Source organism: Tachysurus fulvidraco, chromosome 18, assembly GCF_022655615.1.
Source record: "Tachysurus fulvidraco isolate hzauxx_2018 chromosome 18, HZAU_PFXX_2.0, whole genome shotgun sequence".
Lineage (NCBI taxonomy): Eukaryota > Metazoa > Chordata > Actinopteri > Siluriformes > Bagridae > Tachysurus > Tachysurus fulvidraco.
The window spans coordinates 7,478,474-7,495,329 of NC_062535.1; the positions used below are offsets into that span (position 1 = coordinate 7,478,474).

A 16,856-nucleotide genomic window follows, 5' to 3' on the forward strand; every position below is an offset into this window, starting at 1 on the left:
ACTGCACAGACCTACACTAAACACACCTCCAATATATATCCATCAAATTGTTTACATTCTGCTTTTGCACATGCTGTCTCACATTTCACATTTGCCGTTTTGCACAATATACTACAATATCTCATATAACTGCTGCTATAACACTGTGTTCATTCCAGTATTTCTGAACATACAGTAATTACACTGGTCTTCGCTGCTTCTATTTATTGTCTTTTGTGTATTGCCTTGTAATTTTTTGTTTGCACTGTTTTTTGTCCTGCACTGTCTTGTTTGTCTTTTTTTGTCCTGCACTGTCTTGTTTGTCTTGTCCTGTACTGTGTACACCAGGTTGCACAGCTGCACTTTATGTGACTAGGACTAACTTACTAAGTCCTTATAGCCCTGTTTTTGTTTTATGTAGCACCATGATCCTGGAGAAACGTTGTCTCATTTCACTGTGTACTGTAACAGCTATATATGCTTGAAATGACAATAAAAGCTTCTTGACTTGACAATAAAAAATTTAGACAGCAAATATTGATTGATCATGTCTTTCTTATCATTTGTTTTCTATGATTGTTCTTCTGTACTGATTCAATATTTAGAATTAGAATTGCCATGTTGCAGTTGTTGTCTAAGTTTAATTTTATATTATACATAAATACATTTCGAGTTCTTTATGGTTATTATCAGAACAGCTATAATATTTGGATTCCTTTAAAATCAGTGGTGACAGTCAGTGGGTCTACAAGCCAACAGATCTGTAGTATTTAAAATCATATTTATTAATTGAAAGGTTAATCAGGTGCTAACCTTCAAAAAAGATGCAAAACTCTGATCTACAGCAGCCCTGTAGCTTCAAATAAAGTTGCTGAGTTTCCCTTGAGCAATGTTAAGACGTTCCAAACGGTTCTGCAGCTCAATGCGGTGTCTGCTGATATTCGACTCTTCACGCAAGACATCGGACACGTTGGCACCATCAATTAAACCCAACATCTCGGTGCGCAGCAACTGAGCAGATTCCTTCAGCATGAAGTATCTGATCAACATGGGTACCTGATCAGCCAAGCGCTGCACCACGATCTGTCAGGAGACGGAAAAATCTCTAACTCGTACAATTTCAAGGTTTGAAAGTAAATGTTTAATAGATATTTTTCTCTATATTTATACTGTATTTAGTAGATATCTAGTTTACTTTATCAGTAGATCTTTAGTAGATCATCATTTACTCACAATGACACACAGCATTATTGCACACAATGAATGCAATAAGTATTTGTAAGAATTTTCTTAATAATTACAAATGATCTTAATACTTATATATAAATAGAATAATCATCATTATCATCATCATCATTTTGAATGAAGCCAAAATAAAATTTACTTTTGGTTCCTTAACAAATTAACTACTAAACTCTACCTCGTAATAAGCCTGCAGCATTTCAGGATATTTGCTTCTGCTATCAAATCCAGCAAAGTTTTCTTCTGAAGCTGTCTGTTCCTCAGTACAATGAATCTCATTCAAGGTTTTGAAGTAGATGCCATCTTGAGTGTAGACCAGTTGCTCCATCTCAAACTGCTCCGTGATCCTCTTCTTCACCTTGGATTCCTGCTTTGACTGAATGTTGTCTATCTTGTTCTGGAATGTTGATTTGAAGTATGATATTACACCACGACTGGATTTAACTACACTCTAAAACCTGCTGGGTAAAAAACAACCCAATTTGGGTTATTTTGGCAACCCAGTGCTGGGTCAAAAAGGGACGAACCCAACGCTGGGTTATTTTAACCCAACTTGTTGGGTTATCATGTTTAACCCAGCATGCTGGGTTGTGACTTTTAACCCAACTATTAGTTAAACATGACTACACTGCTGAGCTGAATTTAACCCAAAATGGGTCAGAAATTTATGTCATAATAATAATGAATGTACAGCAATACTTACTTTGGTAATCCAAACCCCCCAAATCCAAGAGTGACGTCAGAAGTCACGTCCATATCAAATACGTCACCTTGTGATTCACCATATGGAACCATGGAAGTATGTGGAAGCAATTTAGGTGATCTAAATACAATGTCGTCCTTCGTTTTATTAATACACGTTTTCTTATTTTTGTAAAGAATGTATAGGATAAAATAGCAAACCCTCTAATATATAATGTCTAATATACGGAGCTGATTTCGTCATAACAGCATGTAAAACGCTTGCATTGATAACAAAAATACCTTTAAAGCTTACCTTGTTCATTTATGTAATGAGATAAATTCACAATTTTTATTATGATCGATTTTGCCCTGACTAAGACAAATTTTGAATGCATCAAATTTAAAAGGGACAATTTTGAAAAAATAATGAATAGTATAAATGTCACACACATTTGGACACATTTTTGCCCATCTCAGCATTAAGACAATTTCTATGAAAATGTATCAATAAGAATCATCAGTAAGAATCATCAATTGCAATGAAATTGCAGAGTAGAAAAGTATGTAGATGTAATAAGGAAACAGCATAAAACTGACTTAATCAGAATAATTAACTTTAAGAAAATACAAATTTGAAATATGAAAACATTTCATAACATTTACACAAACAATCATAAAAGTCAATATCCGAAGATATAAGAATCATCAGTAAGAATCATCAATTGCAATGTAATTGCAGTGTTGTATAAGAAAAATAGAAGAATTTAGAATAATGAACATGCATCAAACTGACTGCAGTCAGGAAAATTTACTTCCAATTATATATGTATGTGAAATATGAATATGAAACATTTCATGTAACAGTGTACAAGTTAAAGAACACAGAATCCAATGAAGCAGTCAGGTCACAGAAATAATAATAAAAAAACAAAAAAATAACTTACAGTTTGTCTGCAAAAATGAATGCTTGTAGAACTCTTACTGCCGGTGTCTCCTCCCCAGGAAGTCCATACACCACAGTCTGTGGAAACTGCCACACCAGGGAACACTGCTTGGGGCAAATTGGCATTTGTTCTCTAATCTCTCAGTTTAAAGTGTTTAAGTGGCTAATGGCCATTACAATGAACAGAGTAAAATATTACTACATACCTTCAAATATGGGAATTAACTCTTTGAGATTCCATTCTCTTAGCTTGGTTTTCACATATTCATCCATCTGGAATAAAATAACAGAAAATACATTTTAGCATTATGATCTAATTTTAATTTATATTCCAATTACAAAGAGTTTAAAAGATTAGCAGTCTGACATTACCCTGGTGAACCTTAATTGAACAAGGTTTGATGTCTTAATGTCTTAAAGTTTAGTCAGGTATAGATATACAAGTTACATGAAAATCAGCAAAACATCTCATTGCTCTCCACTAATCATGAAATCAGAGTTGATATCATCAAACATAAGACTTAAAAAGTTAAAAAGAGTTAAAAAATTACATCTGAATGAAAAGCAGGAAACACTTCGAAACACCTAGACATAACTACATTTATACTTCAGAGAAAACACAATGCTTGCTACTATTACATTATGTAAACAGATCATGTCAGTCAAAAGGAATTTTATAACAGAAAAAACTCCTAAATTATCCTAATTATCCTGGGTGTGTCACGAATAAAATGGCGGTTGAACATTAGTTTCAAACCTTAATTAGCCTGAGCTGACCTCAGACATTCCCGCCTGTTTCAAACTAACCATAGGCTGTACAGGAGTATCTTCTTCTTCTTTGGGCTTTTCCCTTCAGGGGTTGCCACAGCGAATCATCTCTCTCCACCTACAGTATCCCTATCTTCTGCATCCTCACCACTTGCACCTACTAGCTTCATATCCTCATTAATTACATCCATATACAATACCTCCTCTTTGGCCTTCCACTTTGCCTCATGCCTGGCAGCTCCATGTCTAACATTCTCCTACCAATATACTTACTCTACCTCCTCTGAACATGTCCAAACCATCTTAATCTGGCCTCCCTAACTTTTGTCCCCCAAACGTCCAACATGAGCTGTCCCTCTGATGTACTCGTTCCTAATCCTGTCCAATCTTGTCACTCCCAAAGAGAACCTCAACATCTTCAGTTAGGCTACCTCTAGCTCTGACTCCTGTCTCTTCTTCAATGACTCTAAATCATACAGAATGGCCGGTCTCACCTCTGTCCTCTACACCTTCCCCTTGATTCTTTCTGATATTTTCCTATCACACAGAACTCCTGACACCTTTCTCCACCCACTCCAACCTGCGTGCACTCGCTTCCTTACTTCTTTCCCACTTTCTCCATTACTCTGGACTGTTGACCCCAAGTACTTAAACTCCTTTACCTTCTGCACCTCTTCCCCATGTAACCTTACTGTTCCACTTCCCTCCCTTTCATTCACACACATGTACTCAGTCTTGCTATGACAGACTTTCATTCCTCTTCTCTCCAGCGCAAACCTCCACCTCTCCAGGATTTCCTCCACCTGCTCCCTGCTCTCACTACAGATCACAATGTCATCTGCAAACATCATCGTCCAAGGAGACTCCTGTCTGACCTTCTCTGACAACTGGTCCATCACTATAGCAAACAGGAAGGGGCTCAGAGCTGATCCCTGATGCAGTCCCACCTCCACTTTGAACTCCTCTGTCTGACCTACAGCACACCTCACCATTGTCCTGCTCCTCTCATACATGTCCTGCACCACTCTAAAATACGTCTCTGCTACTCCTGACTTCCTCATACAGTACCACAGCTCTTCTCTTGGCACCCTGTCATACGCTTTCTGTAAGTCTACAAACACACAGTGCAACTCCCTCTGACCATCCCTATACTTCTCCATCAACATTCTCAGAGCAAAAATTGCATCTGTTGTGCTCTTTCTGGGCATGAAGCCATACTGCTGTTCACAAATTTCCACCATCTTCCTTAACCTAGCTTTCACTACTCTTTCCCACAGCTTCATTGTATGGCTCATCAACTTTATCCCCCTATAGTTGCTGCAACTCTGCACGTTATCCTTATTCTTAAAGATCGGCACTAACACACCCCTTCTCCATTCCTCAGGCATCCTCTCACTCTCTAAAACCCTGTTGAACAAACTAGTTAAAAATTCCTCTGCTGCCTCTCCTAGACATTCCAGACCTCTACCAGGATGTCGTCAGGACCAACTGCCTTTCCACTTTTCATCCTCTTCAAAGCCTTTCTGATTTTATCCTTTCTGACTTCCTGTTCCACAGAGTTCACCCCTTTCTACTCGTTTTTCCCACTCATTTTCCTCATTCATCAGCTTCTCAAAGTATTCCTTCCATCTCCTCTGTATACTCTCCTCACTTGTGAGCACCCTTCCATCTCTATCATTAATAATTCTAACTTGCTGCACATCCTTCCCATCTCGATCCCTCTGCCTAGCTAACCTGTACAAGTCCTTCTCTCCTTCAATAGTGTCTAACCTAGTGTACAACTCGTCATATGCCTTCTACTTGGCCTTAGACACCTCCCTCTTCACTCTGCGCTGTAACTCCTTGTATTCCTGTCTATTCTCTTCAGTGCTGTCCATATCCCACTTCTTCTTGGCTAATCTCTTCCGCTGGATACTATCCTAAACTTCCTCATTCCACCACCAAGTCTCCTTATCTCCTTTCTTCCTTCCAGTTGACACACCCAGCACCTTTCTCCCTGTCTCCCTGATCACTTCTGCTGTAGTTTCCCAGTCATCTGGCAGCACTACCTGACCACCCAGAGCCTGTCTCTTCTTCGGTCTAAATTCCTCATAACATTCCTCCTTTTTCAGCTTCCACCACTTAGTTTTCTTCTCTATCTTTGACCTCTTCCTCTTACGGACCTTCAGAGTCATCCTACACACCACCATCCTATGCTGTCTGTCTACACTCTCTCCCACTACCACTTTACAGTCACTGATCTCTTTCAGATTGCCTCTTCTACATAGGATGTAGTCTATCTGTGTTCTCCTACCTCCACTCTTGTAAGTCACTCTATGTTCCTCCCTCTTCTGAAAATAAGTGTTAACCACAGCCATGTCCATCCTCTTAGCAAAGTCCACTACCATCTGTCCTTCAAGATTCCTTTCCTTAACTCCAAACTTGCCCATCACCTCCTCGTCACCTGTGTTCCCCTCACCAACATGTCCATTAAAATCTGCTCCTATCACCACTCTCTCACCCGTGGGAATACTCTCCATCACCTCATCTACTTCACTCCAGAATCTCTCTTTCTCCTCTAACTCACAACCTACCTGCAGGGCATAACCACTAACAACATTCAACATCACCCCTTCAATCTCTAACTTTAGACTCATCACCCTGTCTGACACTCTCTTCACCTCCGTAACATTCCTCACAAACTCCACCTTCAGGACCACACCTACCCCATTTCTCTTACTATCCACACCATAATAAAACAGCTTGAATCCTGCTCCTATACTACGAGCCTTGCTACCCTTCCACTTGGTCTCCTGTACACACAGTATATCCACCTTCCTTGTTAACCCAGGCCTCGACCAATCCGGGATGAAATTCGTGCTGACGATTCGCATGGTTACATTTGGCAATGTTTTATGCCGGATGCCCTTCCTGACGCAACCCTCTCTATTTATCCAGGCTTGGGACCGGCACAGAAGTCACTGGACTGTGACCCCCATGGCTAGATTCTGTACAGGAGTATAGGAATTTAAATTTAATCCTGAAATCCTGTATGCTCGTAGTGAATGAAGCTCATTTGCTGTTGAATGTACCTTACAATGAAGTTAAACAAAATGTAGAAGCAGAGTGGGAAATTGGATGTCCTAACAAAATACATTACCATCAAGTAAACTCTGCCGTATCAAAAATGTATCTAACACAGAAATAATTTATAATAAAGTATATTTAACATGTACAAAAGTAATATTTAAAAAGCATTTACCCTATTCCTTCCAAGCTCCAATGAAGATACCACGCGTGCTCTCCTGTTCACTGAACAAGGAATCTGTCGTGAGTCGGATCACGGCTGTCACTCGGCCGTGAGGTAAGGTAACCGACTAAAAGCCTAAATTGTGCATATAACATTAGTTTATACAGTAAAGCAGATTTTTTTATGGCTATGAACATTGTTAAATACATATTGAATAACTTACGTTTCAGACAGAATTTCACTCGCTTTCATCTGAAGACGCAAAGAAAATTGCGGCTTCTCGCACAGGTGTCGTCCGATTTTCACGTTGACGTGCATACTCTCACGTTTGTGTTCCCAACCCGGTGCCACTGGATTATAGCTCAAGACAATTTTCAACCCAAACTTGGGTTAAAACAACCCAAATACCCAGCGGCCTCAACCCAGCATTTGGGTTCAAAAAACAACCCAGCATTTTTTAGAGTGTATTTCTGAAACATTTCACACTTTCAAGATAAAAATTAAAACTTAATATATTTACCACTGCAACAGAGTGGAGGTAAGGGTAGTGGAGAAAGCAGGTTTTGGACACATCTGAAAACTGTTGCTGAATGGTGTCTGAAACACACATGTTTATACATTATATATACAAAAGTACTACATTTATGAATGCCTTCTGTAAAGCTGTGGTATAATAGTAATAAAACACTTCGGGTTGAAGACTTTTTATTTCAATGGTGGTAACAGTAGCTTTGCTTTGTATCAGACCGCATTAGAAGCGTACATTTGATTACTTTTCTATAATAACAATATTCTGTCTTTCATTTCTTTACATAATATACACCATTGTGGTGAATGTTTTAAAGCTCTTCAGAAGCATGTTGTATATGTAATTATTGAATCCTTGTGTACATGCCATAAATGCCTACATATTCCAGTGTGGGATGGTAAAGATTATATTATTTATTATTTAGTATAAATTATTCTCAAACTTCTTGACAGCTCTTCTACCAGCATATTGTACATTAGTCAAGTGCTAATTACCTGGCTCATATAATTTAGAATTTTTTCTATCATACAGCAAGCCACTGTATGATAAATTCCTAATTTGCAAATATGACTGGTCTTATTAACGAGCTGTCAGTTACTTTTCTTTGGTTGTGGTATGTTCCATGTACCTTTCAGATAAATGCTGATAAATGAACTGAGTTAACTTCAGTTGTTTATGTTATTGGTTTAATAAACTTCTTAAAAGTTGTTAAAATGGATGTTCTGAAGGTTAAATAGTGAACGCCTACCTCTGATGACCCTGAGTGTGTCAATCGCTGGTTCTGTTAGCTGGATCACAAGGTTCTGCACCACAATCTCAAACACCTTGTAGTCACTGAAGCCGGGCAACTCTCGTCCTCTGTGTTTCAGGTCATATTCATTCACCACTTCCTGGACCGTTTTGTGAACTGTATTGGTTGTAAAATATGTCCAAAATTCATTTTACCCATGAGTTCCCACCAAAAGGCTTCATTTAATTGGCTAATTTTAGCTGCCCTAGACTAATAATACTGTAGCTAAGTAGCATTAGAAGCACTTGTTCCTCTACACCAGGGGTGTCAAACTCAAATTCACAGTGGGCCAAAATATAAAACTGAGATAAAGTCACGGGCCAAACTGAATATTTATTGAAAAATTAACTGCAACTGCAAATTAACTGCAACTGATATGTAATGTTCACCCTTTTTCACCCTTTTGTGGAGGGTGGAATTAACTTGCCCGATGTGACTGTAACATGGTTGTTAACGACTGTCAACAGAGAATGAGGGGCGCTTGCTGTTCGTGACTAGTCATCAATACAGTGGCAAGGCATTCTGGGATTTGTAGTATTAGCGGAGCATGCGGCTAGCCAGCTGTAATGCACATTTGATATGATCTCGCGGGCCAAATATACAGTAATTACACCAGTTTGACACCCCTGCTCTACACCAATGGTCTGTGTATGGAGGCAGTGTACTTTCAAACAAAATATATCTTGGCATTTAAACATTACTGAAATGATTTGACATGGCTATGTACTCAGCTGTGTACTTTGACATATGGATCGTGTACTCACATGATGGCTTTGTGTTGTCAAGATGCTCTTTCCACTTTCTGAATTCAGACCGAAGCTTCACAAACAAGTTATCATTGTTGATCACTTCCCCAGATGCCAAGCGATTGATCTTATCACTAAATTTCATCAAGGTCTGAAAGAAAAAAGTGACCATGAACATGGTTTAGGCAGGCTGCTATTGGGAAATTAAAAAATAATGTTACCAACATCAATAAAGAAGGTCTTCCTCTTCTGTGGATCCAGTGGTGGTCCAGCTTCACACTGACTAAGCTCTTTTCTCAACCACCACAGCTGCTTCTTGATCTCTTCAGAGATCAGTGGTAATGATTTCTAAAAATAAAATCAAACAAAGAAAAACAACAACAACAACCAAAAACAGTGAAATTAGATCAGAAACACTACAATTAATTAACTAATATTTTGTAACACTACCTTTGACAAATATGTCCATTGACAACCAGAATTCTGTAAAAGTTGGGACATTTTTTAAAATCTGAATAAAATGAAAACTAAAACATCCATGCTGTTGTAATAGCTGCAGTATGTGGTATTGCATAGTCCCGCTGAAATTCTTTCAGAGCATATGTTGCTCTAAAACCTTTATATACCTTTGAGAAATCATAGTGCCTTCCAAACATGCAAGCTGATTATACCGTATGCACCATACCATCAGAGATGCTGGCTTTTGAACGCTTATAACACGATGGAAGGCCTCCCTCCTTTTTAGCCCGGAGGACATGGTGTCAGTGATTTCAAACAAGACTGGTAAATTTATACTCGTCTGACCATAGAACACTTCTCCACTTTGAAACAGTCCAAAAAATCAGCCCTGGCCCACAGGACATGACAGCACTTTTTGACCATGTTCACATATGGCTTCCTTTTTGCATGATAGAGCTATAGTTAGCATCTGCAGATGGCATGGTGTATTGCGTTTACCAACAGTGGTTTCTGGAAGTATTCCTGGGCCCATTTAATAATGTTGCAATGATTGACACAATCATGCCGATGAGTGATGCAGTGTCATCTGATGGTCAGAAGACCACAAACATCCAATAAAGGTCTTTTTTCTTGTCCCTTAAGAACAGAGATTTTTCCAGTTTCTCTGAATCTTTTGATGATGTTATACACCGCAGATGATGAGATTTTACATTGAGGAACATTGTTTCTAGTCTTTAAGTTTTCATATTTTTCAAATCTAAAAACGTCGCAACATTTCCGAAATTCAGGTTGAAATTATATAAAGCTTTCTTGTTTCCAAGTCTGCATTTTCACCTAAATTAATTTAAACTCAGACCACAGAGTCATGCAGTTTCACGTGTTTATGTCTGTCAAATGATTGCAGTTAATGTATTAACTCCCCATAATTGAGTTGCATTTGGCTTCTATGTTTCAGTCAAATTCACAGACACATACTCAGCAATAAATGAATGAATGGTATAATGAACATGAATGAACATGAATATTAAATTTTCACCCTTCCATATACTACATGAGCAGCTGGTATAATGGATTACTTTTGTGTCATCTACCAACCGCCCTTGTGATTTTCTGAGCATAATACTACACCACTCCTAAGTATGCTGAAAAATAATATTAAATAACAAATTGTAAAAAGACTGGAAACATACTTTGATGTGATCAACCAGGTCTTGAGTCAGTTTGGTAGCAAGACACTGAATCGTTGCTTTCTCCTCACTCAACAGGCAACTGGCAGTAAGACAATTACAGTAAGTTCCCAGTTACATCTAGTGGGTCATAAATTACAAATGAGGGTCATATGTTAGAAATAATACCTGAAGTATTCATGACGTCTGAAGAATTCCCTTTCTACTCGAGTGGCCTCAGTCAGAGAGATCTTATCATCAATTTGCTTTTGGCTACGACACTTAACAATGACATAGCCTTTGCTTAAAGGAATGACCTGATTTCTGACAATATCCATGATGTTCTTTTCTGTTCCCTTGTCTATAAGGTCTGGCTTTGTAAGAATCGCTGTTAGAATAAAAAGTATAATAATAATAATAATAATAATAATAATAATAATAATAATAATAATAATAATAATAATAATAATAATAATAATAATAATGTTATTGTTTTTGTTAATGAACTTAGCTGATTCTTTACCAAGAGTCCTTTTTCCTTCAGGATCCACTTCCTGTGCCATTTTTAGAGCTTCTGTTGTTGCTATGTCAACATTACATGGGACTACGACCAAATTTATTGTTTGATCCTTCTCTATATAGTTCAGAATAAGTTTTTTGATCTAGAGAAATATAAGATAAGCAATGTTACAATTTCAATTAACGGATGTACAGTAGTCTGGTTAGCGAAAAGAGTCAAGCTACAGTTTACACTCACTTGATGTCCAATGTCTTCAGGTTGACCTTTTACAGGAACTCGCGCAATCCCAGGGAGATCGATCAGTGTGAGGTCACATACATCAGGAGCCATGATCTCCAAAGTGATGAGATCATCACAAATTCCAACTCCGTCTCCAGCCAGATCATTCTGGGCTGTTACAGTGATGGAGTAAGTGTTATAAAAATTAAACATATATCCTTTCTTTTAGACAAGGCATTATTAGGACTGTTAAATGTTTAGTTGCAAGATTATAAAAAAATATACACATAGTTCTAATAATCTATGATAATGATGCAATACATTTTTGGTTAACAAAGAAGTTTTTGTTAAAACACACAAATTCTAAAGCAGAACCTGAAAGCAAGATTCACCTTTCAGAACCATGAGAAATAAAGTTTATGCTTTATCTTTTTATTTTATTATAAAAAGGAATGTTACAAACCTTTCTTAACGAAACCCTCAACCTCTGATGGGTCAGTGAAGGCAGCACACTCATCTTTGTAATAAATTACGGCTCGCCATTGAACACCACATTTTATCTTCCTCAGCTTCAGCTCCAGTGGACATCTTGTCACAATACCTGAAGTTGAAAAAGCACATTATACATCAGCTTCTCTTAATGTCATACAGTGAAAAATCACTAACTTTGTGTGTGTGTTTGTGTGTGTAAGAAGTTAGATGTTTAAATTGGAATTGAATTGATTACATTTTTTAACTGTTATATCCCATAAAATCCTAAAATACAAGTGATAATCTCTGTAAACTGTTATACAGTGGTCTGAAAAAGTGTTGGCCCCTTTCCTGATTTTTTATTTTTTTGCATGTTTGTCACACTTTAATGTTTCGAATCATCAAACAAATGTAAATATTAGTCAAAGATAACACAAGTAAACACAACATGCAGTTTTTAAATGAAGGGTTTTTTTATTATTAAAGGAAAACAAAATCCAAACCTACATGTTCCTGTGTGAAAAAGTGCTAGCCCTCTAAACCTAATAACTGGTTGGACCAACCTTAGCAGTGTTGAAATGCAGTCCTGAAATGCAGTCCTGAAATGCAGTGTTACTTTTATGCCAGATGTAATGGGACATATACTGGGGATAATCAAGATGTTTTCTGGCTAATCTGAGACGTGCCTTTATGTTTTTTTGCTCAGCAGTTGTTTTTGTCTTGGAACTCTAACTGAGGCAAGTGAGGCCTGCAGTTCTTTGGATATTGTTGTGGGGTCTTTTGTGACATCTTGGATAAGTGGTCGCTGCGCTCTTGGAGTATTTTTGGTAAGCCAGCCACTCCTGGGAAGGTTCACCACTGTTCCATGTTTCTGGCATTTGTGGATAATTGCTCTCACTGTGGTTTGCTGGAGTCCCAAAGAAATGGCTCTCAATTACTTTCTTTCTCATTTGTTCCTGAATTTCTTTGGATCTCGGCATGATGTGTAGCTTTTGAAGATCTTTAGGTCTACTTCACTTTGTTGGTCAGGTCTTTAAGTGATTTCTTGATTTACCAACTGTTGTGGCAGCAATCAGGCCTTGGTATGGCAAGAGAAATTGAACTCAGGTGTGATAAACCACAGTTAAGTTTGGTTTTTATGGGGTGGGGGGCTGGCAAACACACTTTCACACAGGGCCATGTTGGTTTGGATTTTGTTTTCTTTACTTGTGTTGTCTTTGACTAATATTTAAATTTGTTTGATGATCTGAAACATTAAAGTGTAAAAAATGTGCAAAATAAAAAAACAGGAAGGGGGCAAACACTTTAACAACATTGTATTTATTGTTTGTGATAGAAATAGGAAACACTCACCACTCCCTCTGGGCAATGCCACCCCAGATAGTGCTTCCAACACAGAGCTTTTACCAGAACTCTGATCTCCAATTACAGCAATAGTTGGCAAAGCCAAATCTTTTTCAATACCAATCAACCTCAAAGAGTCAATCAGATCAATATAAGGACGAACTCTCTCCTCTAAATGGCTGTGGAAAACTCCTTCCATTGGCTTACTGTGAATAAAAAAGGCAGTGAGTTTTACATATGACACTCACACAACTGATGACTGATCATTCAATTTATACTGACCTGTTCTGACCATTGTGAGCAGTGTCTTTATAACTACTTTTTTCACTCTCCATCATCTAGGAAACAAATTCCATTTGTGTTGCTATTGTAGCTTTTCTTTATTGCTTCTTCACATGTAAAAATATTTACTTTTAGTATTTTCACATCATAGAAATAAAGGTATTTTACTTACCTGGCTGGAAAGATCAACTTAACGTCACAAGGGAAGGGATGTGCATAACCGAAAGTGATTCACGTGGCTCTATTTAAGCACACATACACACACACACACACACACACACACACACACACACACACAGATGGAAAACAACAATAAATATGCACACGTGTGCAATAAAATAAGAAACTGAAGGGGAAACATTGTTTTTCCATGTGCATTTACTTATGCCTCTTTTAAAGCCTCTCAGTAATCTGAGGCCACATGTCAAAAACAGGCCAATTTTATTTAATCTTTGTTCAAAACCTATGACTAACTCAGTTATACAAACAATAAGACCCCTAACAGTAACACTTTATAATAACTTTCAGCACAGTTGAATTGAAATAGCATTTTGATTTACATTATCTAATGATCTTTTAATAATTTTATGATGTACTGTTAATGAGTTAATTGAGTCTATGCTAGTAATGTACAGTAAATATTTTGAAATATGATAATGTGCTCATTAATGTTTAATAATTAATTTTTTGAACATATAATTATTAACAGATATTTATATAACGTAAATTAAAATGCTTACACGTGTGATTTTACTTTCAATTCATCCATCACTCATGCATCACGCACTTAAAAAAATAAAAAATAAAAGAAACATCAACCCAGTAACCTAATTAATAACAATGTATCTGGCATGTGTAATCTGGCATGGAAATATTGCCTTTCCAATCATTTTAAATGTTATTAAACTGTTATGAATTATAATTCATAGATCATTTTAATTTCCTTAAATATGTACTAACATCTTGATTCCACTCCAGCCCAAAACTTTACCCACATTAACAGCAAATTAAAATATCTCTGTAGTCTAAGTAAGTGCTTTAAATTGTAAATAAAATGGGTAACATTTATGAATAATGAAACATTTCCTAGATGATAATTCTGAACCTTCAAATTTTAGTTAGTTACAGTGCAGTATGTAACAAGCTATTGTAAGCAAGCTAACGCTAGATAAGTAATATTTTAATCGCTAATATAGCAGATTCATGGAACATTACATCGGTAATCAGCATTTTTGCCGCAACTAATTTATGAATGTATCTGCATCAACTACATTAAAGAGAATCGCTTAATTTAAAGTGAATAAAATCCCCTACTTAATGGAGTTCAACATTAATTGAGCCGCAGCCACACACCTGACTCGTGTGTGTAGAGTAGGTGAGATGAACTGGGAAAGCAGGCAGTGGGTCAAACCACTGTGAGGAAGAGGAAGGGGGACTCAAAGCATTTTTTGTTATTTTTGAAAAGCATCTAAATGCATTTTTTGCGTATTTTCTTTCTACGTACACAATTATTTAGGTATACATACATATATTTTGCACAATAGAGAGTGCGATATTTTTTAAATAATCTTTTTGGGGTGGACAATCCTCGGATGGTGGAGGTGGTGGTGGTGGGGGCGGCGCTGCATTGGGGATTTGGGGGGGTGGGGAGACATGTCCACTCCGTCCCCCCCCCCGTCCCCCCCCGTCCCCCTGGGATTTACGCCCATGGGTATCTTACTAGCGGAAATTAAATTCAGCAAAACTGGACTGCTGGTCATCTCAGGTGATTAATTCCCATGTCTTGCGATTTCAGTAACTGGGGGCAACCTTGGACAATCAACTATCTTTTTCCTCACACATTACTAATTTAACAACCTCATGTCAATTTTTACAGTCTCCTTTACAAAATCAGACAGATTCAGGTATTTTTATCCACACAAGGTCCTCAGGTGCTTGTTCAGTCTGTTGTCATTTTAAAACTGGACTATTGCAACTCTCTGCTGGCATGTCTGCAATGATCTGAAATCCAGCTGTATGACATAATTTCAACCTTCCAAATTTCTCACACACCACCTCATTTCTGAACACCCCGCAACCTCAAAGATCTCATCACTCCTGCATTATTCTCCCTAAGATCCTCTAGCATTGCTTGACTTGTCCCACCATCTGCCAGTGTACAATGTAGGTATGTGTTGCAGTAATGTCCCTCTAGAGAAATGATGGGGTGTGGTTTTAATTTGGGATCTTGTTCTGAGGCTATAAAAATATATAGTGTTGTCAATGCCGACAAACTCTTTAACTAGTGGAAATCGACAGCTAACTGGTGTCATTCTTAATATGTATTTTTTTTAACTAGAATATTTAATATTAAATATTTAATCTATATTAAAATCTGTAATTGGTACTTACCCAGTTAACGTGTGGCTAAGAGACGTTTTGCATTTTGTACGACCATTTCGGACGTTTACGACTGACTTCGTCTTGAAGGAAGAATTCACAGGACATCGGAGACTTTGATCCGTTCTTCAGTGACTGATTTTTCTGTTTTAATCCCTCCGATTTGCGGAACTGGACTGACCAATCCTGATGCTTGGTGCATTAAGATCCTCCAAATACATCAATGAACGGTAATCTGGAAGCGGCACGTGCCGCTTAGTTAATGTTTATTATTGCTGTGTACCTGCTGTTGTTGGCTGAGGCGATTCCAGCGTCTGTATATGATCCCGTGTATTTGTTTTTGCTGTGCTGATTAACGTGATGTTTTTGTTTGTATGAGATTTTTATTTACTCTTTAACACCTATTAATTTAGTAAAGATGTTATATAATGATATACATTAATAGCTATGTACCTCTAGGTCATAAAATCTGTCCAATAATTCAAGGGTGTGGTAGCTCATGACTATCATTTTTAATGGTTGCAGAAACTCTATCCATACTGAAAAAATAATTGTATTGAAGGGCTAAATGTGTTCCATAGGCAAATAATAATAATAATGCAGTTTGAAGATGACAACTTTATTTCTAGAAAATGAACGTCAAATATTATTAGCCCTGTATTCTGTTAAACAATTTCCTAAAGCTTCAGGTTTAATGTTGAATCTAATCAAATATGAAATGTTAACTCTACATAACTACCCACTAATGTCTTTATGTAAGAGGATCGGATTTAAAAAAATATGAAGATGGGAGTATAAATGCAATTGATTTCAATATTATAAATGGTGTTTTAACATGTAAATGCCTTCATCCAAAATAGTCATTCTTTTTGGTATGTTGTCACCAGTGCAGATTTTTAAAAAAATAGGAGGAATACATTTTTTGTTATGATGTAATTTTGATTGCTCTTTTTTTTTTCTTTTTTTTTTTTAACCAGTAAAGCTTTCAGCTTTCCAAAAGCAGGTACCTCTTTTTCTGGAAAAGGTTGTTTTAAGCATAATTTATACCTCATAACACTCCAGTTTGGAATAATAGATATATAAAGTTTACGGTAAACATGGATAGC

General features: G+C 37.2%; 1 protein-coding gene across 1 annotated transcript; it reads right to left on the minus strand.

Annotated features, from left to right (window-relative positions):
• Nucleotides 1-373: 373 nt before the first annotated feature.
• Nucleotides 374-16,374, minus strand: LOC113648751 (interferon-induced GTP-binding protein Mx2-like). The gene is made up of 15 exons (XM_047803128.1): nt 15,763-16,374; nt 13,544-13,612; nt 13,372-13,427; nt 13,099-13,295; nt 11,738-11,875; nt 11,293-11,447; nt 11,059-11,197; nt 10,725-10,923; nt 10,560-10,638; nt 9,136-9,258; nt 8,929-9,061; nt 8,123-8,281; nt 7,366-7,442; nt 1,400-1,618; nt 374-1,062 (listed from the first exon to the last, which is right to left on the minus strand). Exons 3-15 carry the CDS (start codon nt 13,425-13,427, stop codon nt 838-840), a joined length of 1,899 nt encoding a protein of 632 aa, XP_047659084.1. The 5' UTR covers nt 13,544-13,612; nt 15,763-16,374; the 3' UTR covers nt 374-837.
• Between the last annotated feature and the right edge of the window lie 482 nt (nt 16,375-16,856).

Coding starts and splice junctions, on each gene's coding strand:
- LOC113648751 (XM_047803128.1), bottom strand. CDS start 13,427: ATGATGGAGAGTGAAAAAAGTAGTTATAAAGACACTGCTCACAATGGT. Junction 10,924..11,058: donor TGAAGGAAAAAGGACTCTTG/GTAAAGAATCAG, acceptor TTATTCTAACAG/CGATTCTTACAAAGCCAGAC. Junction 1,619..7,365: donor ACCTCCACTCTGTTGCAGTG/GTAAATATATTA, acceptor TCAACATTCCAG/AACAAGATAGACAACATTCA.